The sequence below is a fragment of the Podarcis erhardii genome, assembly GCF_964252035.2.
Source record: "Podarcis erhardii genome assembly, chromosome: 3".
Taxonomy (NCBI): Eukaryota; Metazoa; Chordata; class Lepidosauria; order Squamata; family Lacertidae; genus Podarcis; species Podarcis erhardii.
In genome coordinates, this window is record NC_138507.1 from 1,499,087 (window position 1) to 1,521,594 (window position 22,508).

At 44.3% G+C, this 22,508-nt stretch overlaps 1 protein-coding gene across 3 annotated transcripts; it reads left to right on the top strand.

The window, feature by feature from the left end:
- The first annotated feature begins 3,451 nt into the window (after positions 1-3,451).
- On the top strand, positions 3,452-21,964 carry PLA2G7 (phospholipase A2 group VII). 3 transcript variants are annotated; one of them, XM_081855635.1, is made up of 12 exons: positions 3,455-3,577; positions 6,278-6,398; positions 7,530-7,641; positions 10,368-10,518; positions 11,500-11,593; positions 12,349-12,417; positions 13,353-13,497; positions 14,722-14,835; positions 17,181-17,272; positions 19,230-19,400; positions 20,690-20,838; positions 21,621-21,964. In XM_081855635.1, the coding sequence occupies exons 1-12, from the start codon at positions 3,544-3,546 to the stop codon at positions 21,731-21,733; spliced, it is 1,365 nt and encodes a 454-aa protein (XP_081711761.1). In that variant the 5' UTR covers positions 3,455-3,543; the 3' UTR covers positions 21,734-21,964. The 3 variants fall into 3 exon arrangements, with proteins under 3 accessions (XP_081711762.1, XP_081711761.1, XP_081711763.1); XM_081855636.1 differs by lacking the exon at positions 19,230-19,400 and having other exon boundaries at positions 3,452-3,577; XM_081855637.1 differs by lacking the exons at positions 3,455-3,577; positions 6,278-6,398 and adding an exon at positions 9,153-9,358.
- Positions 21,965-22,508: the final 544 nt, after the last annotated feature.

Consider the following 22,508-nt stretch of genomic DNA (forward strand, 5'->3'; position numbering starts at 1 on the left):
AGGAGGCTGAAATAAAAGTGTGAGAGAAAATATACAAGGAGAAGAAAGGCATGTCTGTGGGATGGAATTAGTAGCAGTATTGTGTGCTAAAGAAACAGATGTTAAATATTTATCCTGATACCATTTTTAGTCAGACTACAGAGTTTGTGTTTGGGATAGAAGAATGGTGAAGGGGCAGAGAAGGGGTATAAAGATTGCACATATGGTCTTGAAGAGGGAAAAAACAACCTTTTCAGGAGCACTTTGAGACTTCCTAGCCATCATGCACACTAGGGACCCATCTCAGGATCTGGCAAAATGCGCGTGGCAGAGCACACTCTCAATCCGGTGTTTTGTTAGGGAATGTGATATGTTGGGGGAGCTCTTACTTGTTCCTTTGAGATGGACAGATCATTGCCTGGTCATTCCCAGTGCTGGTGAGAAACATGGAAGAACATTCCCAGATCAACTGACTTACAACTTTTCTAATTTCCTGTGACTCTCAAATGGTGGCTGTTTCTGTTCCTCTTACACAGCAAAAAACAAACAAACACAAATATCTATTTTCAGACACTGAGATGTAGGGTGTGGACTTTGTAAGCCTAGCCTATCAGTGCAGTAAAATCCTGCATCCTTAAAAAAAGTCCTCTTAAGGTTTAAATGTTATGTTAACTTTGCAGGAAGGGTGTGGTATACTATTTTTGTCCATAGTAATTTACTATGGAATTGCTATGTTCCTACATCACAAAGCATCAAACTATGTAAAATATGAAACATAAAAGTCAACATTCTGCTATGCTCATCTAGAACGACTATTGTTACATCCTAGAGGAATCAGTCTTGAGTAGACAGTTTTCAAATTTGTGTGTTCTTTTGAACAGCAATGCCTGGCCATAGTAACTTTCTCAAGTTGCAGTGTCCTCCAAACTAACAAGGACAACTTCATAAATATTTTTCCTACATGGAAAACATATCAATCAGCCTAAGAAAATCTGTGCAACCTGCATGTAATCAGCCATGTGTGGCAATCAGTCGGGATTCGCTTTTACTTAGTGTCCAATCCAGTCGGGATTCAGGCCTCACCATGGGACTGAAACTGCCTTGGTCGCGCTGGTTGATGATCTCCGGCGGGCTAGGGACAAGGGTGAAAGCTGTTTCCTAGTTCTGCTGGATCTCTCAGCGGCGTTTGATACCATCAACCATGACATCCTTCTGGACCGTCTTGAGGAGCTGGGAGCACAGTGGTTCTGCTCCTTCCTCCTGGGCCGTGTCCAGAAAGTGGTGTTGGGGGATGAGTGTTCAGACCCCTGGGCTCTCACTTGTGGGGTGCCTCAGGGTTCCGTCCTCCCCCCCCATGCTTTTTAATATCTATATGCAGCTGCTGGGAGAGATCATCAGGGGGTTTGGGCTGAGTGTTCATCCGTATGCGGATGATACCCAGCTCTACCTCTCTTTCAAATCAGAACCAGTGAAGGTGGTGAAGGTCCTGTGTGAGTGTCTGGAGGCGGTTGGAGGATAGATGGCACCTAACAGATTGAGCTTGAATCCTGACAAGACTGAAGTACTGTTTTTTGAGGACGGGGCACGGGCAGGTGTGGGGGACTCCCTGGTCCTGAATGGAGTAACTGTGCCCCTGAAGGACCAGATACGCAGCCTGGGAGTCATTTTGGACTCAGTTATCCATGGAGGCCTGTGTCCAGGGCTGCTACTAGCTCCACCTGGTACACAGGCTGAGACCCTACCTCCCCGCAGACTGTCTTGCCAGAGTGGTGCATGCTCTAGTTCAGTGTTTTTCAACCACTGTTCTGCGGCACACTAGTGTGCCGTGAGATGTTGCCTGGTATGCTGTGGGAAAAATTGAAAAATTCGAAAGATTTAAAAATAAAGTATGTTATAATTTTTCATATTTCTGTTTACTTACTATTTCATAATAAAGTAATTATAAAATACTTTCTTTGTGTTTATTTGATTCCTATTCAAGAGAATTACTTTATATATAGTCAATATAGGCACAGAGTTAATTTTTTTAACATTTTCTAATGGTGGTGTGCCTCGTGGTGTGCCTTTGCCCAAAAAAGGTTGAAAAACACTGCTCTAGTTATCTCCCGCTTGGACTACTGCAATGCACTCTACGTGGGGCTACCTTTGAAGGTGACTCGGAAACTACAACTAATCCAGGATGCGGCAGCCAGACTGGTGACTGGGGGCGGCCGCCGAGACCACATAACACCGGTCCTGAAAGACCTACATTGACTCCCAGTACGTTTCCGAGCACAATTCAAAGTGTTGGTGCTGACCTTTAAAGCCCTAAACGGCCTTGGTCCAGTATACCTGAAGGAGCGTCTCCACCCCCATCGTTCTGCCCGGACACTGAGGTCCAGCGCCGAGGGCCTTCTGGCGGTTCCCTCCCTGCGAGAAGATAAGTTGTAGTGGCGGAAGGAAGGCCCTCCCAGCAGATGTCAAAGAGAACTGCCAGACTTTTAGAAGACATCTGAAGGCAGCCCTCTTTAGGGAAGCTTTTAATGTTTGATGTATTACAGTATTTTAATATATATTTTTTGGGAAGCCACCCAGAGTGGCTGGGGAAGCCCAGCCAGATGGGCGGGGTATAAATAAATTATTATTATTATTATTATTATTATTAATCATTCTTTTGAAGAAGAGAAAATTGCCTTTTTATTATATATCCTCAGTTCTCCATTTTTCATAGTGGCGTTTTTTGTTATAAAGAAAATACTACCCAAAAAAGGACTTTCCTGTCAGGGAAAAAGGTGGGGCAGAAACCGAGGAATAAAAGAGGATCCCGCGCGTCCTCTCGGGCGTGAGGCGGCCAGAGCCGGAGCGGCGCCTCCCTCCCTCCCTCCCTCCCACAGGCCCCGGGGCGGCCGGGACGCTGCTGGCCAGAGACCCGGCCAGAGACGCCTCCTCGGGGGGCGGAGGGAGGAGGAGGAGGAGGAGGAAAGCTCGCTGGCTTCGCGGCAAGATTGCTACGTATTGGTATTCTTCCTTTTCATTTTTATGCGGCGCCTCTGCCGGGGGGGGGCGGGGGGGGGAGCCGCGAAGGCGGCAGCCGAGGCCGGTGTCCCCCTTCCCCGGGGGAGAGGAGGGGAGGCGGGGGTCGGGGCCTCTGCTTCGCCGCCCTCCTCCTCCTCCTCCTCCTCCTCCTCCGCCCCGTCCCTGGCGGCGCCGGCGAGCGGCGTTTCTCACAATCCTGTCGTAATTTCAAAACTTAACAGTCAACGTTTGTGATTTAAAAGAAAAAAATGGTCCTATTAGCCTTGTGAAATGGAAGAGTAGGATTATAAATATCATAGTTAAAAGTTATCTAAAATATCTAAAAGTTAAAATAATTTATTTCTTTGTAACTAGCACACTTAATACAAGAGACAATTGGGCAAATAAAGCATAATGCCCTTTTGGCACAGAAGGTATTTAGGATGATTTTTTTTTAGTACTGAGGACATTAATATAAATGTTAAATCCTCTCTTTATTTGAGATGATGCTCACTCTAAAAAATTCATATGTAGAACAGTGGGTGCATTGTCTTGTATAAAACATGGTACATGTATTCAAGATTCCGCTTAAAAATATGTAAATGTGAGTGACTTTTCTATTTGTTATAATCTTGTCTCATGTGTCTCTGTATGTAGTCAAATTTCTCACAAGAAAACAAAGGAAATAGTGCTGCTGCTTATGCAACCAAGCTTAGGTCAGGATACAGCCTAGTTTAGGGAGGGCCATCACTTATTAGCAGAAAAGCACCAGTATACTGAGTTTATTGGTGGGGTTTATTCTGATATGGCTGTGTGCTGTTTCAGTTACAGATAGGTAGCCGTGTTGGTCTGCCATGGTCAAAACAAAATAAAAAAAATCCTTCCAAGGTGCTACTGGAAGGATTTTTTTATTTTGTTTTGTGTGCTGTTTGTTATACTGTTATTCTTAGAAGGAAAGGGAATCTGGTCTAGTATCGCTTCCAAGGTCCTGTGTACATTATTCATCCATGTATGCATGAAAAAGCAAATATCAGACCCAGAGGCATACCTAGACACCCCCACATCTCCCCCCCTCAAAAAAAACACCACACACCCCGGGATGTAATTCATAATCACAAATGACTCTTAAACTGGGTGTTTAAAAGCACACACCTGTAAATGTCTACACATAAGTAAAGCCCACCAAGTTCAATGGGGCTTACCATATTTTTCGCTCCATAAGACGCACCTGACCATAAGACGCACCTAGTTTTTAGAGGAGGAAAACAGGGGAAAAAATATTCTGAACGAAACAGTGGATGTATGATTTTTGTGGTTCATGCTGTAGCCATGGACATGCTATGTGATCTGATGGTGAATTTGGGGTAACCCAATGCAAAAATCCTGAGGATCCATGTGGATCCATGCTTTGTAACAATGTTTCTGCGCCATTGCGGTCCCAAGAAACAGTGGATGCATGATTTTTTTGGTGCAGGCTATAGCCATGGACGTGCTATGTGATCTGATGGTGAATTTGGGGTGACCCAATGCAAAAATCCTGAGGATCCATGTGCTTTTACCTTCCCCCTCCCAGACAGCCTCCTTTATCACTAGCCTCCCTTATCTTCCTCATGTTGCTTGCCGATCAGCTGCTCAGCAGCTTAGCCGCTTGCTTTCAACACCCTCTTCCCTCTTGTTTGCCTTAGCGTCTTTTCCTTAGCTAGAGCAGTTTTTTGCTCCCCCTTTTCTTCTAATTTCTCTCCTCATTGCTTGTTTTAGTATTCCTGTCTCCTCTCCTTGCAGGTTCGCTGTCTTTACCTCCCCCCCTCCCCTGGCAGCCTCCTTTACCCGCAGCCTTATCTCCCTCCCGATCGCTTGCCAATCACAGCTTCGTTTCAATACCCTCTTCCCTCTTTCTAAAAAAAAAGAAAAAAAGAGCACGATCTGTTTTTTGCCCCTGGGCAATTCGGCTCCAGGGACCACGCATTTGCTCCATAAGACACACAGACACAGAACTAGTCTAAATCTGGCAGGAACTTTTGACAATACCCTGCTGGTCTTTGCATGACTTTCAACAAGGCGCCAGCAGAAAGGCACTAACTTGAAGGTTGCACCCCAGAGTTCACTTTACTTAGAAGTAAGCCCTGCTTCAGTCAGTGGCCCTTGCTCTCTGGGGTAAGCATGCAGCGGCGTGTGTGCTGAACATGGGTTGAGGCAGGAGAAAGCTTGGCTGTCTAGATTAAGAAGCGCCTTGCCTGACACATCAGCTGAAAGGCTGCTCTGGGGCAAGCAGGGGGAGCAGAGGGTGGGGAGTTAAAAAGCTGTGATGTACACAGGCTGGGTTGTGTGTTGCCCTCTGAATCCTAGCCAAAATGCTCGAGTTCTAAAGTTCTAAAGTTTCAAGAATTCTAAGCAGAATCAGACTGCTTCACACAGGTTTGCTGCATGTCATGCAAAGCCATACTAAATGTGGTTTTCCAGAAATGTATTGAATTGGAAAATGAGCCATGAAAGTAAATGTCATTCTTGAATTGAGCATCTTGATCTTCACCTATGAAGAATGTTAAAGATAGTGTTCTCAACACTTTAAATTCTCATATTTCAAAGAATTGGTCAGAATAATAATTTGTGGAGTTAATAATCTCATGAGCTTCCTGTGGAATTTGTTTGGCATTACTTCATTTTCTTTGTGACAGGTTATGATGGATTTTGGAACTGTTGGTGGCTAAAAAATTGTCTTTATTTTTATCAGTTCAACATTTGCAGACCTAAGGGGAGATGTAGGGAGATGCTTCCCTGCTGACTTGCTGTAGCCAGGTTGGGAGGTGAAACAAGTTTTTCTTCTTCTAATGTGTGGAGGGTTTTTTTAAGTCCCAGGAAATTTATCCAGGGATTGTTGGGAGAGTGAGCAGGCTTTGGAACAAGCAGATCCAAGTCCATGCCAACACCCAGAGAGGAGGAGAAATAAGCATTCTGTTTTGTTCCTTTCCCATCTCTCCTGGTCTCTTCTCCCTTTTCTTTCTTTCTGCTTCCGTGCCTTCCTTTCCAGTCACAGTGTTTTCTGAATTTTGCCTGGAAAATGAGAGAACTGAAAGAGGAAGGGGGAAGGAGCAGCAGGCCTCCTGACAAAGGAGACAGTGAGGGGGAAGGAATGCAGATGCTCCATGGGTGCCACATTGGGGGCACTAGGCCTAGAGGCATGCCTTAAGCGATGGGCACTAAAGAAGTGTATGTATTTGAGGGGTTCCCCGTGCCCTGTCTTTTATTTAGGCCATCGTCGTGGATTGTTTCCCCCCTGCAGAGATGCTTGTTCGTGTTTTTGCAGATCTGGCCCAGCCCCAAGGTCACCAAAGCAGCAACAGTAGTCCCCTGGAGGAGGAGCTGAAGAACTGTTGGCAGTCACCCAAGGAGCTGGTTTCTGAAGCACCGAGGGCAGAGTTTCAAGAGTACGCCATTCCTAACTCTACAAAAACTAGTAATGTTGCTGTGGGAAGGGCATGAGGGATGCAATGCATATTCAAAATGTCTCCCAAAACCAAATCATGGGTGTTGCACATTCACCTCTGAAGTAAGTCCCTTGGTTGCAGGCGAGAGAGGCAAGAATGCTTAAAAAATGGTGTCTTTCCCCAACCAGTTCTCAGTGTGACAAAGACAATGAACATTAGGAATAATCTACGTTGTTAATGTTGTTATTTTAGACCAACTTTCAATTTGAAGTTCACAGAACACTAGAATAATTGCAGTAAAATATCAGAGCCACTTTAAATTTGTAAGATTATCAAGACGCACAAAACTTCAACAAGATTTAAGCAGTGCATGATGCACAGCAAATAGAACTGCTCAGCCATCTTGATGGTCAACTGAGGGCAAATGGAGGAAGTAGGTCAGGGGTCAGCAACCTAAGGCCCATGGGCTGGAAGTGGCCCACGGAGGTCGTTTGACCTTTCCCTGAGCCGCCCCCAAACTAAGTTGCCCACACACGCACTGCACTAAACCGGCGCAGCACGGTGTGGGGACTCGCTTCTGCGGCGCCCCGGAAATCATGTCTGTACACGCAGATGCTGTAAATTGCATCTGCGCAGACGCAGGAAATCGCAGGTACACGTGCGCACGCAGTCCAGCCCACGGAGGGATCTTTGCAGGACCGATGTGCCCCAGGCAAGTTAAACCTTCCAACCCCTGAAGTAGGTCTTCAGCAGCTCCTGACTAGATATTATGTGGGCTATATTATCTCTTTGAAGTCCTTTTCAGTTTCAGTAGCACTTTATATTGTTTTGGAGAATCTTTACTGATTTTAAATGTTCAGTTCAGCATAATTAGTTATTAATATTTACTAGCTGCATGGCCTATTTCTTTCAATTGAATGGAAGACAGCATATTTAGACTATGTCCAAACACTGACTGACCAAGCCTCTTTAGTTTCCACATGGTTGACAATTTTCTTGTAAACTGCTTTGAGGTGGTTGGTTTTTTTATAATCAAGCGGTATATAGATTTTATGAAATAAATCAATAATATGCCTTTGCAGGATACCCATAGTTATACCAACACACTCGTAAGATTATCTTGCTTTTCAGACTTGCCTGTCAAAGTGCCAAGGAAATGGGGAGCAACCTTGAGAGGATTCCTGAAGGGAAAGGCCCTTACTCAGTTGGATGCACAGATCTTATGACCGGCCACAGCAGTCAGGTATCTGCAGCTGTTAAATCATCAGATTTTCTTTTAGCACCCAAAGCAGCTTACGGTAAACAAAATGAAGGTGATCCAGAGTACAAGTTAATAGATTTAACAGCTATATATGTAGAATTATGTATAGTGCCCCCTTGTGGTCCATAGACAAAACACATCCAGTAACTACTTTATGTAGTGGTCCCTATTTATCTACTTGCACTGGTGTGCTTTCAAACTGCTACCTTTACCTTTATTTATGCAGGCAGCGTTCATGCTAGGCGTGTAATGTGTATATGGATCACTACTTCCATGGGCACATTTGTGCACCTTCATCTACATATTAGCACTTTCAGTTTTATGCCTCCAAAATCTGTTTTGATGTTTCCCATTTGTGCTAGTGGGTAATGATGAGATACATTCATGCCGTGTTTTGTTTCCTCCCCTCAAGTAGCACTTCCAGAAACCTGGTGTCCACGGTGAGCCTGCATGTCGGTACTTGTTTACCCACGCACAGGCACCTTGCATTATACAGTCATACCTTGAAAGTTGAACGGAATCTGTTCCAGAAGTCCATTCGACTTCCAAAATGTTCAAAACCCAAAGCGTGCCTTCGGATTGGCTGCAGGAAGCTCCTGCAGCCAATTGGAAGCCCTGTCGGACGTTTGGCTTCCAAAAATAGCTCGCAAACTGGAACAGTCACTTCTGGATTTGCGACATTCGGGAGCCAAAACGTTTGGGAACTAAGCTATTTAATTTCCAAGGTACTACTGTATATTTTTGAAAATACAATTTTTTTGATAAAGCAAGTTTGCACCAAAGTCAAATGTAGTGTAAAAATGTCTGTCATAGAATCATAGAGTTGGAAGAGACCCCAAAGGGCATCTAGTCCAACCCCCAACAATGCAGGAATCTCAACTAGAGCAGGGAAGGACTTTAAGTTGCTGGCATGGGAAGCTGGTACTTCTTTCCTCTGTTTTTCCTTTCCCACCTCCTGCAAGGGCATTTCTTTTGATAACGCTGTTTTGTGCAAGAGCAATTCTGTGCAAAAGAGTTGTTTTAAAAATAAAAATACAGTGGTATCTTAGGTTACATACATACAGGTTACAGACTCTTCAGGTTACAGACTCCACTAACCCAGAAATAGTGCCTCGGGTTAAGAACTTTGCTTCAGGATGAGAACAGAAATCTCACGGCAGTGGCACGGCGGCAGCAGGAGGCCCCATTAGCTAAAGTGGTGCTTCAGGTTGAGAACAGTTTCAGGTTAAAAACGGACCTCCGGAATGAATTAAGTACGTAACCAGAGGTACCACTGTACTGTGATGTGCCTTCAACAACAACCAATGGGAAAAAGCAGGCTGCATCCTTTTCCTTGGGCTAATGGAAACAAAATGGAAATACGAAGGGTGGCGACAGATGGCAGGCATCCAGCAAAAATGTCACCACACACACATACATATAAACACCCACAGAATGCCCTTCAGTACATCCACTGCATGCAGTTTTATAGTGCATTATCGGATTATCCACAGATTGGGAAAAATCAGAATTTAGAAAGGGGAAAATGCAGTCTGCCAGTTGGATGTGGAGAAGATGGTGTGATTACCACAAGAATACGTAAATAGAGACACAAGCAGCTTCAGATCCCTATTATACTCCAGTGTGGATGAACCTACAAATATTTTTATGCTACCTTTTAGATCAGAAAAGCCCTACCAAAGTAGGTCAAAGAAATAACGTAAGTACAATGAAAAAAAATAGAGAACACACGTATACAATATTAAAACAAAACAGCCTCATTACATAACAAACCCAAACCAGCAATCTACAACAAATATAATATAAAATAATACACAGCTGTAGCAGCTAAAAATCTACCCCAACATCATTAATTTAAAGCAAATTGGAAGCAAGTATTTTTAAAATCCATTTGAAAACAGCTTAAGTGGGGGGGGGGGGCAGACAAACAACACATATGCCCTTGACTTTCAGCATCCTAGCTAGCAATATAAATTTTACTTCACAAGTACATTTCCCCATGTCAGTACACAGCACGAGCACCGACTCCTCCCAAACACTATCTACCAGGCTCTCTAGGCAACAGAGAACATGTGTAAGCGTTGTGCCAGACAGGCAATCCACTGTGTGGTGAATCAGTGCCTTCTGAGGAAATATTTCCCTCTTCTTCACAGTGATGTTCTTCCACAAGACCCTCCCCTTGTCGTGGAGTGGGACCTCACCCACCCACCTTTCTGCCTCTTTTAGCTTTTCCAGGTTTGCCACCTTGGCCTCAAGGGAATGAAATTGTTCCTGGACACCCAGGAGCTCCTTACACCTTGGGCACACCCATGACTTCTGTCCAGACATGACAGACGGTGCAAAACCCTGGAAAGCCCCCCACCCCTGCTGGCATTTTACCTGCATAATTTTTTTTGTAATTTAAGTCCTTTTATTTAGAGTTTGGGGGTGGGGTTAGGTCAGGGAAAGGAGGGGCAGAGTGGTTTTCCCCGGCTGCCTTGCCTTGCTGTCACACATGAAAACGGAAAACAATGCAACACGTTAAAATTCATTGTAGTCACATTTCAAAGGCAACCTCTCAGTTAACAATGTATACTTGGGGCCCCTCAGCTGAAGGGCCCCTTAATTCTGCACATATTATGCATACCTATATATCTGCCACTGCATTCTTCTCTTTTAAAACTTTTGAAAGCAGCTTTGAATAACTTGATTTTCTTATTCATTGCTAGGGAAGTTTTTTGCGTCTCTATTACCCATCCCAAATTGGTACAAGTGATGAAGAAACAATATGGATTCCCAATAAAGAATATTATTATGGACTATCTGATTTTCTGAACATAAATCGGAAATTAGGAGGGTTCTTTTTCACATGCAACTTTGGTAAGTTTTGAAGGACATTTTTAATACAGTTGGACTCAATGAAGAGCATGTTTTACTGCATCCCTTGTGTTTCAGTTCCTTTCTTTCAAGTGAATGCATGCCAGGGATTGAAACTGGGACATTCTACATGGCTTTACCCCTGAACAATGGTCCCTTCTCGTGTCTTCTTCTGAGAAAATCATTTCATGCATTCATTAACATATGTAAGGCCTGAGTTATAATTTCATTTATTTTGATGACATTGTTCTGAAAATTCATATAATAGTATTCTTGTGATCACCATATCTCCTATCAGATGAGTTTGCTTATTTCACTTAATATTTCGAACTTAACTGTAGGACAGGTTCTTTTATCTTTAATTCCTTTCAGTGACTCCTTTCCTAGATGCTAAACTCCAGACACAACAGGTTCAGTTGATTTCCCCCCCTGTCCGAAACGAATTTGTGCAAGATGTTACAGCACCTATCAGTCTTCTTACTTGAAGTAAACATACTGTAAATAACTGCGGTGATAGCTTCATGTCACACTGCCCAGACTCCTTACTCCACAAACAAATGCAGCTCTTCAACATTTATGATAACAGCTAGCAAGCCATATCTGAAAAACGCACAAGTCTAGTGTCCAGATCAAAGGAAGTCATAGTACCTTTCTATTCTTCCTTGGTCAAACTGCACCTGGAATATTGTTTTATTTAGGTAGGAATAGAGGCAAACTCATTTTCATAAACAAATATATATTATAACTCTAGCCAAAGATCCCAAACCTCTTGCAGGTTTGTGTATATGAATACGTGAGTTCTGGACATGCATGTGGCTTCAGATACATACTGTAACAACTGCTGCTACAGGCTCAAACATGTATGAGCTACTGTTTGGGGTGTTTGAGGAAGAGCAATTTCAGGTGTGAAGTACTATTTGCATGAGAGCAACAAATTGACATTTCCCAAATTCATAATACAAACACATATTCTATTCAATTTAGGCTCAGTGACATGTCCTGCAAAATGGAACGCTGCACTCAAGCTTGGAGAAAAATACCCCCTAATTATTTTCTCCCACGGACTTGGAGCTTTCAGGTAGTGTTGCATTTTGGTAGTAGAGTGTTTCCTAATACAGTGGTACCTCGGGTTACATACGCTTCAGGTTACAGACTCCGCTAACCCAGAAATAGTGCTTCAGGTTAAGAACTTTGCTTCAGGATGAGAACAGAAATCGTGCGGTGGCAACAGGAGGCCCCATTAGCTAAAGTGGTGCTTCAGGTTAAGAACAGTTTCAGATTAAGTACGGACCTCCGGAACGAATTAAGTACTTAACCCGAGGTACCACTGTATAGATGATTGCATTTAAGCAACATAATATATCAAAATATGTGGTTCATGAAGTTGACAGTCCTCAATAATGGTTTCAGCCTACAAAAATTATTACTACCTGACTGGGGATGTGAGTATGAATTGCTGCCATCCAACCCCACCCCGGTTGCTCAACCTCCATCAGTTGGAGAGCGCAGCCTGAAGTGCAGAGCCCACTCTGCCCATGGAGGCTCCCGACATGCGGTGACTAGATCCCTGCAGAACTGGGGTTCTAAAGCATGTGGGGAGCCTCCGTGAATGAAACAGGGGCTCTCCTTCAGACTTTACCTTAAGTTAATTTTCCCCTGCTCACTGTGCTCACATGTAGGATTTACCTGCAAGTGGAACAATTGGGTTTTTAAAATCTGTGTACAGCATCTAAAAAACTTCTTCATCATCAAGATGTAGTATGCACATGAATTATAAATTCTGTCAGGACTGAAATAATCTGTTTAACTAATTTGTCGTGTTTTTATTTACAGAACTCTGTATTCAGCAATTTGCACTGAAATGGCATCTCGGGGTTTTGTTGTTGCTGCTGTTGAGCACAGGTATGCTGACTACACATCTTGAGTTTTGTATTAGCTGAAGAAGAAGGTTGTACACAAATATCTGATTAAGTACTAACTAGAAACACAGTAAATAAAGAAGATGGATGGACTAGATTTAGAAAGTAAAAATAGGCACTTTAGAATTAGATTTTAGAAAGCTTAATTTTACTGCACAGACTTTCTTTTTTTGGGGGGGTGTTGAATGATACTCAGAGGTGTGGACAGTATGACATCAGAACTGAACATCTTCATGGATTTTTTAGGAATGAGTGGCACTTTGGAGTATTATTCTCCAAAACGGTTGGCCTAATAACTCCTGGTCAACAGCAGCATGGGCATGCATGTTTGCCTCAAGTGTGATGAGTTGACTTATGGCCTATAGATCTAATTTGTTTGTTTTTTAACTGGAACCTCAGGATCTACCAGTGAGAGCCAGGTGCAAAGCACATACATTTAGGAACCAAGATCAAGGTGCCTTTGAGCATATTCTGAGCCTGGGATTTATATTCAGTAGCAAGACTGAACTGAGTTCACTCTCATTTCACATAGATGTCCACTCCTTGTTAGCTTTCCTTGTTTCAGAAGCCTAATTTAGGTGGGGAAAGTTGCTTGGGAGTCAAAACTCCATCCCTATATCCTCCAGAGGTCCACCAGTGTGTCCCAATCTATCCTCTGACCGCCACTGCTCTACACTGGCTGGCAGCAGCTCTCCAAGGTTTCAGTTTCTCCAAGGCCTTTCCCAGCCCTGCCTGGAGTTGCCAGAGATTGAACAGGGGACCTTCTGCATGCAAAGTAGAATAACAACCATTTTTAATAGAAGTTTCCTTCAGTACTATCATTCTTCAAGGCAGAATATGGTGCTTGAGAGGAAAGGAGTGCAGCTATCTCAAAAGGGAAGTCCAGAGGCTTCAGAACAGCATTTTTCTTTTTATTAGAGACCAGTCATCTTCAGCTACATATTACCTTAATGAGAAACCTGCTTTAGGAGCAAAGGGAGAAGCCTCAGAACTGCACAAGGAGTGGATCTATTACAGGAAATTAAAAGCAGGTGAAGAAGAAGTTGCTTTACGTCAACAACAGGTATTTGTTTGAAGAAGTCCTCTATCTTGGAGCAGTATACTTTTGTGGCAGTAGAGAGTTCTCAAGAAGGTTGAAGATGACATGAAAGAATCATTGGCTGTGGTGATTATGTTTGCTTCCCTTGTCCTGGAAAAGGACAAGCTCCTTTTCCAGGTTGTTTTTTTTTAGCATTTTAAAAAGGGAAATGTGAACTTACGTTAAATGGGGTCTCTGGGGTTTGGGATAGAGCAGTCTTGGAAGCACTTCCTTTTGGTTGACAGGCAGGGCTCTCTGGTAATAATTTACCCCAGAGGAAGGAACCTTTCCACAGATCCCAGAGCAATTCCAGGGCTTTTTTTTTCTTGGGGGGGGGGGACACTCATTAGTCCTAGAAAGTGAAAATCATGTAAGAAAAACAAGAACAAAAACCAGCCAGCCAGCCAGCCAGCCGTGCTAAGTGCAGTAAGTGGTGCACACTGGATAGAAGGAAACAGGAGGAGGTTCTTCTGGATTCAGAATATCTGAGTTGGATGCTGAGAAATTCATATATCCAAGAACAAGTCAGAGGCCGTGGACTCTTGCTTCTGCCTCTGAATGTCAGGTTTTCTTTTCTTATCAAATAGGGTGGTGGGAAGAGTGCCCCACTCGAGACCCCATGAGAAGAGAAATTTAAATCAAGCTCAAGGGTTCATTTCCGCAGCAGTTCTAGAGGGGTGACAGTCATTATTTTTGGGATTTTTTAAAAAAGCACCCCACACCCATACACCCAGTGAGACTATAATCTTTCATTTGCTAGATATAACCTTTTGGAGGATGTGGAGAATCCTGTGAACTGTAGTTTGTTTAGGGCGCTGGGAATTGTAGCTCTGCAAGGTCAGTTCCCAGGACTCTCCATGACTGATGAAGTGGCATTATACATGAAAAAGTGTAATATTTCTTTTCATGTATGGTGTGCGTGTGACCTAATTGTGAGGTTCTGGGACTAATGGAAACTAGATTGGAAGTACTGTACTTCTGCGGAGGGACCTGACACTTGCAGTTCTAATGTCAATTAACAAAGTCTACTGTTTCTATAGATGAAGTCCAGTACTTGGTTTAAAAAAGATTTTGACCACATTTCTTAGGTTCTATTGAGGTCAGACCATAGATTCATAGGAAATTTCCTCTGCTTATGAGATCAGTGTCTTGGTGCATTGGCTATTTTAAGTCCAAAAGGATAATGATTTATGTTTGCTTTCTGTGTAGGTGCAACAAAGAGCTGATGAGTGTGTTAGAGCCCTTGACCTCATGCTTGATATTAATTCCGGAAAACAAATAGTGAATGTGCTGCCATTGAACTTTAACTGGATGCTTTTAAAGGTAAAGAAACTTGTGGGCTCCTAATACAAATTGAGTAACTACCGTATTTTTCGCCCTATAGGACACACTTTTTCCCCTCCAAAAATGAAGGGGAAATGTGGGTGCATCCTATGGGGCGAATACAGGCTTTCGCTGAAGCCTGGGGAGCGAGAGGCTCTCGCTCTCCAGGCTTCAGGAAGCTCTGCGCAACCCTCCGGAGCCCAGCGCGAAGCCGCGTCGGCCTCCGGAGGGTCGCGCAAAGCTGCCTGCCCTCCTGGGCTCCGTGCAGCTCTGCGCATCCCTCCAGAGCCCGGCGCCAAGCCGCGTTGGCCTCCGGAGGGTCACGCAGAGCTGCCTGCCCTCCCGGGGTCCTTGCAGCTCTGCACGACCCTCCGGAGGCCAGCACCAAGCTGTGCCGGCCTCCGGAGGGTCGCGCAGAGCTGCCTGCCCTCCCGGGCTCCGTGCAGCTCTGCGCATCCCTCTGCAGCCCGGCGCCAAGCCGCGCTGGCCTCTGAAGGGTCGCGCAGAACTGCCTGCCCTCCCGGGGTCCGCGCAGCTCTGCACGACCCTACGGAGCCCGGGGCCAGGCTGCGCCGGGCTCCGGAGGGTTGCGCAGAGCTGCCTGTATTAGGAAGCCTCAGCGCGCCCGGGCTTCGCACAGCTGTCCGCAATCCTGGGGAGACCGGCGCAGCTCCCTAGGCTTGCGGATAGCAGGCTCTTTTGGGGGCTGGGGTCGGGGGAAGCTCGGGCTTCCCCTGCGCCAGCCCCGTGCCTGGGGAGGAAATAATTTTTTTTCTTTATTTCCCCCCCCCAAAAAAACTAGGTGTGTCCTATAGGGCGGTGCGTCCCATGGGGTGAAAAATACGGTACATGGGCTAAGCTGTTCGCTACAAACTTTCCAATTTCTTTCTTTGTGCTGTTTGCTACACTTCCCAGCTGTTGAAACATGGCGGAACTGCCTTTGTACATGGCACAAATGTTCATTTTTTCAGTCTGCGATGAAGCTGGTTTTGTAGAGCTCTTCAGCAGTGTGTCAAGTAATACCCAGAAGCTAAAACTAGTGCTAGCAGTTCAGCCACCACCACAAGAGAGCTGTGTTGTGTTTTGAGGTGACTGTCAGAGGCACCTACTGGTTTTTGCTCCTTTTAAGTATGGCGATTCACTCCTCTTTTCAGTTACCAACTCTCGGTGCCCTATAAAGAGAAGTGCAGTGCTGCCTGCCTCTCACAGCAATGTCCCACCATTGAAGATTCTTTCTTGGCTTTCCCTTAGGAATGAAGACTAAAAGCTGGTTATTGACTCACTATCCTCCTCACATAGGTAAAAGGTAAAGGGACCCCTGACCATTAGGTCCAGTCGTGGCCGACTCTGGGGTTGCGGCGCTCATCTCGCTTTAGTGGCCGAGGGAGCTGTTTGTCCACAGACAGCTTCCGGGTCATGTGGCCAGCAGGACTAAGCCACTTCTGGTGAACCAGAGCAGCGCACGGAAACGCCGTTTACCTTCCCGCCAGAGCGGTACCTATTTATCTACTTGCACATTGAGGTGCTTTTGAACTGCTAGGTTGGCAGGAGCAGGGACCGAGCAACGGGAGCTCACCCCGTCACGGGGATTCGAACCGCCGACCTTCTGATTGGCAAGTTCTAGGCTCTGTGGTTTAACCCACAGCGCCACCCGTGTCCTCCTCACATACCTTTGTACAAATACCAGGGTACTAATACCTCATGATCAGTGCCACAGCAGTTAAGGGAAACTGCTCCCATTGTTTCCCAGAAATTATAATCTATAATCAGCTTTAATAGGGTCAGAGCCAGCTTCCGGCAGGAGTCACCATTCTGAGACCTCATGATTTGCCAAGGGGGTGGAGGCAGAAATGAAGGGGGACTGGACAGGCTCATCTTCTTCTGCAGGCAAGATTCCAGATGTTGTTGGACTTCAGTTCTTCTTCTTATGATGTTGTTGTTGTTGTTACTAAATTTATATTCAACACTTCATCATAAGATCTCAGGGCGGTTCCCAGAATAAAATACAAGATAAAAACACAAGTAAATAATTAAAACAAAACAGTGAAACAATAACCCCCCCTTCCCACAGCCATATATTAAAAAAGGCTGTACAATATTAATCAGCCAAAGGTCTGGTTGAAAAGGAACATTGGGCATTTAAGAGTTGTATGTATTAGCCTCCTGGTTTCTGTAGGTCTAAGCATGTTTAACTCTGTCTTGGACTGAGTGCGTTCAGTTATTCCCGGCCAGATGGGCGGGGTATAAGGAATAAATTATTATTATTATTATTATTATTATTATTATTATTATTATTATTAACCAGCTAGAAGAGCAACAGTTTCTCTTATCTTTTGTATTTTTAGGATTCTATTGATGTACAGAAAATAGCTGTGATGGGACACTCTTTTGGTGCTGCTACAACTATTGAGGCTCTTAGCAAAAATGTCCAGTTCAAGTAAGAACTGTCATCTTAAAAGCCTGTGAATGTTTTCTGATCCCAACCCCCTGCATTAACCGAACTCTGTTCAAAAGGTAGGGCTTAACCCTGTGGCACCAAGAGCACACACTGGAAGCGCTAATGGTGACATGTGCCATAGCATCTGGTAAAATCTGTGTAAAAAGCCATTATGGAACTTAAGAACCGGTACCAGGATTTATATCGCTTTTATTATTGTGCGGCTTAAGATTATAAAACTGTGGGGAGAGGTTGTCTTGTTTTTTATATCACTTCAGTGCCTAGAAGATTGAAGGCACTTTATAAAATAAGAACAGAACTACTAATACTGGGAGGAATTCAGTGATGCGCTCTTCTGATGGTTCTGTAGTGCAAGCATTTCAGTTTGCCAGACAGAACAATGTAGCCCCTGTACAGAGCTTTCATGGATAGGACTCATTTAAAAAAAAATATTATTTATATCCCGCCCTCCCCAGCTGAAGCCGGGCTCAGGGAGGCTAACAACAATAAAATAGTACAAGATTCTAAAAACATTTCATTATAAAAATTAATTAAAATCAAATTGTTGGCAACCATCAAGCTAAAGTTCTGTGGAGATTGCCAAAGGAGGGAGTCAGGCTGCGCCCTGACCAAAGGCCTGGTGGAACAGCTCTGTCTTGCAGTCCTATAGGGCCCTAGTCTCTTGTGACAGAGCTTTCCACCAGATTGGAGCCGCAGCCAAAAAAGCCCTGGCTCTAGTTGAGGCCAGCCTAGCCTCTCTGTGGCCTGGGACCTTCAGGATGTTTTTATTTGAAGACCATAAGTTCCTCTGTGGGACATACCAGGAGAGGCGGTCCCGTAGGTACGAGGGTCCTAGGCCGTATAGGGCTTTAAAGGTTAAAACCAGCACCTTAAACCTGATCCTGTACTCCACCGGGAGCCAGTGCAGCTGATATAGTACCGGGTGAATGTGATCTTGCAGTGAAAGCCCCGTAAGGAGTCTCGCCACGGCATTCTGCACCCGCTGGAGTTTCTGGGTCAGTCTCAAGGGCAGCCCCACGTAGAGCAAGTTACAATAATCCAGTCTGGAGGTGACCGTCGCGTGGATCACAGTGGCTAGGTCGGGGCGAGAGAGGTAAGGAGCCAACTGCTTAGCTTGGCGGAGATGAAAAAATGCCGCCTTTGTTATAGCTGTAATCTGCGCCTCCATGGAGAGGGAGGTATCGAAGATTACACCCAAACTCTTAATGGACGATGCTGGCACTAATTGCACCCCCGCAAGAGATGGGAGTTGCCCCCCCCAACCCCATATCGTCTCGACCCAGCCAAAGGACCTCTGTCTTTGAAGGATTTAACTTCAACAGGCTTCCACGTAACCATCCAGCCACAGCTTCCAAACATCTGGTCAGTGTGTCTGGGGCCGAGTCAGGATGGCCATCCATCAACAGATAGAGTTGGGTGTCATCAGCATACTGATGGCAACCCAGCCCAAAACTCCGGACAAGCTGGGCGAGGGGGCTCATAAAGATGTTAAAAAGCATCGGGGAGAGTATCGCACCCTGAGGCACTCCACACACCAAGGAGTGGCGTGATGACAATTCTCCCCCAAGCGCCACCCTCTGTCCCCGACCAGAGAGAAACGAGCGCAGCCATTGAAGGACTGTGCCCTGGATCCCCACGTCGGCAAGGCGGTGGTCCAGGAGTTCGTGATCGACCATGTCGAAGGCTGCTGACAGGTCATGAGTTGAATCCCACTCATTGGAACAAGATGTGGCTTTGAACAGAACATCTTCCTAAAGCTTGTATTTGTAACATCTCTGAGAAACCTGTGGAAAAGCTGAATGAGGTGCAGTATATATAGAACTAGTGTCCCACGTCCTCTGCAGATCTCAGAATATAGTCTCACCAAAAGTAAAGAATAGACCTTGTGCAACTAATACCAACATGCCCACACACTTTCACTTTCCCCCCCGTACAGGTGTGGCATTGCCCTTGATGCATGGATGCTACCCCTTTGTGAAGAAGTGTATCCTAGAGTTCGTCAACCATTGCTGTTTATTAATTCAGAAAAATTCCAATGGGCTTTAAACATTCTAGAAATAAAGAAACTTAACTGCAAAGACAGAGAGAGAAAAATGATCACTATCAAGTAAGTGCTAAATTGCAACAGTATTAGTTTATTTTCAGAGGAATTGGAATTGTTTGTGCATGTTGTGAAGGCAGCAAGCTATTGCAGGAAGAAAACAGCACTTTGCTAGATCACATAGCTGTTTCATCTTCAAATTCTATTTCAGTCCTACCTGTCCTGTGGCAAAATGGTTATATCAGACTAGCCCATGCGACAATGCAGCCTGTGACTATCCAAGTTCTAGCATGCCCTCCAAAAGAGCAGGAAGAATCAAGGTGCATCCTCTTAGGGCTAAACTACATGTGATGTTAAATGTATATTTGCATTTATAATGCGCAGGTTCTTAAAAATGTGAATAGTTCTTAGCCCCCACCCCAAGATTTAAGCAGTTTCCTGGAAAGAAATCAATTATTTATTTCCCTGCTGCAGCCCCAAGCAAAACTCTGAAGCTGCATTGAGAGGAAATTTTCACCCATGGAGCATTTCCTCCTCTCTATATAAATAAATGCTTCAGATGATGGGTTTTCATCAGGACCACAAGGGCAGAGGAGAGGGAGAGAAAGACTTAAACTCTCCCTATTTTTGCTTCTTTCCTAATAATGATCAGTCCCCTGCTCCAGGTGTTACTATTTGCTTTTAAAAAAACCTGCATGTTTCAAAAAACAGAACCAGCAAACTGGAGGGAAAGGGAGACTTTCTTCTGAATGCAAAATTTTGCAAGTTCTGAAGATTCTCAGCACGACAGCAAAACCTAAATAGTGGGCTCACCCTTCTCCTGTCCCTAGAAAATGTTCATGAAAAAGCTCCCATCCACTTCATTCTGTATCCCAGTTTCCGTTGTGTCAGTCTGCAGCGACTTACAGAAAAGAAAGAGTAAAGATTTTAAAGCAAATACTTTTCAGTATCTGCCTGTCTCCAAAAAGGGCTACATTGATGAGCAACACATAAGGGCAAAAAGATACAGCAAATTACTAATCTGTAATTTGGGACGCATATTGGCTTGAATAAAATGTTTTGATTGGTGGGGCAAAGATGTCAGGTGACCTGCTTTTGCACAGCACTGTGCATTGCAACCCTAACTCATCTGTATGCAGCTGTAATTGATTAAAATTTACCTTATTAGCCTACTTAGATTTAATTGGGTGAGAATCACATGCAGTTGTGATAAAAGGTGCTCCTTTGCCATCCTAAGGAAAAAACCATTATGCTTTACTTTTAACAAAAAACTCAATTTTTAAAGATGTTGCTTATAACTACAATTACCCTTTTGTGGCTGTAATGTAGTTGGGAAATATCTTTGCTATTTGCAGAGGAACGGTACATCAGAGTTTTCCAGACTTTACATTTTTGACTGGCAACGTTGTTGGAAAGATTTTTGGACTGAAGGGACAATTAAATCCTAATACAGCCATTGATGTTAGCAACAAAGCTTCATTAGCCTTCTTACAGAAACATTTAGGTAAGTTACTACATTTGCTACATGATTTTTATATGTGATTTGTTGTCTACCCCATCCGAATGGTAATATCTGAAAGTCAAAAGATGGAATTCAACATCAAGCCATGATGAATGTTCCATCTGCACAAGTATTTCATCTTACCAGGCGGAATGATTCCCCCCCCCCCCCGTGCACTGTTCTGAGGTCTCTCCTGACCCCCAGCCCTCATAAGCCATTTGGGGTGTCTGTGCAGGAGAAGGGGGGAGCCCCATTGCAGAATCTGAAATCCTTGTGCTAGCGCTGAGGGGGCCTGTTAGCTGAACGTGTAATTCCATTCTCCTGAAGGGGAGAATTGGGATCCATGATGTGGGTTGTCTCCACCCATCTCACCACTGGCAGGAAGTCTTGGGGGGAAAACCTGAGGAATTCTTCAGGGGAGAGATGGGGAAAGCATGGATCTGTGCCTGGAAAGCACAGGTCAAAAAGTAAGTGTGGAGAAGCCCATTTGGATTTCTTGCCCTTCTGGCTGTTCTAGCCATTCTATACTATTTATGCGCAGCAGATTGAAAATCTAAAATAAATTTCAATCCCCAACCTAACATAGATAAAACTCCTAAAATAACTGGTAGGAGCAGAATGTCAGACATCTAAAAGAAGATCAGTTTTAATATAATGCAACTCCAACATGTCACAAAAGCTTGATATTAAAAGGTAACACTGATATGTTATTTCACCATATCTGATTTTAATCATTCTTCTGCCCTGAGATATGTTTTCATTTGATTTACACCTCTGTTCTGTAGGTCTCAATAAAGATTTTGACCAGTGGGACTCTCTCTTAGAAGGCAAAGGGCACAATGTCATTCCAGGCACCAACATTGATCTACCTCCAATGCCACCTCAGTCCAAACAATAAAGACAGAATGGAAATTGTGGATCCTTTAACAATTGACAAGGAGCTCTTGATTGTTGACAGTGCTATCTGCAAATTGAGAGCTCTAAGAATAGTTTTGTAACATGAAGGCAACTGTGCAGCAAATTATAATTGGTTTATTGTTACAACAGCAGTATATGAAGGTGCCACCACTCTGCTAATTTTCTTTCCAGAGCCAAGAAATATACCAAGTAAACATCAGTTAATAATGTGCCTTCTGTTGCCTGAAGATGACTTTGTGTAGAACAGATCAGATCAAGTGCTGTGTTCGTAACGTGCACAAACATTGGGGTGGGGAGCTAAACATGAGATTAGGAGGCCTCCATTTCAGTTATTGATAGCACATTTTTTGCCACTCATATGTAATGCAGGTTTTGGTACTGTGCAGTTTAAGTCTTTAAAGGACATTATCTCTACTGTATGAAAAACAAAAACAGGCATCGCTATAACACCCACTTCCACACAAGTGGAATGCTTCACTAGGTGGGCTGCAGGCTTCATCCGGCCTCATCATCTTAGGCTCTCTTTATGTTAGCATGTTAGGGGTCCCAGTGGAAGAATCAGACCTATTACGTGAAGTTCAGTGTCACTGTGGAGTACACTACCATGGGCTCTTTCTTCCCACTGCCATCAAGCTGGATCTGCCCAGGAAGGCCTGTATTCCTAGCCAATAAAATTGCATTCCTAGCCAATGAAGCCTCCTGGGCTTCAAGGAGTAGCCAAGCAACAAGCCTCCTCTTTGCAGAGGAAAGTCATG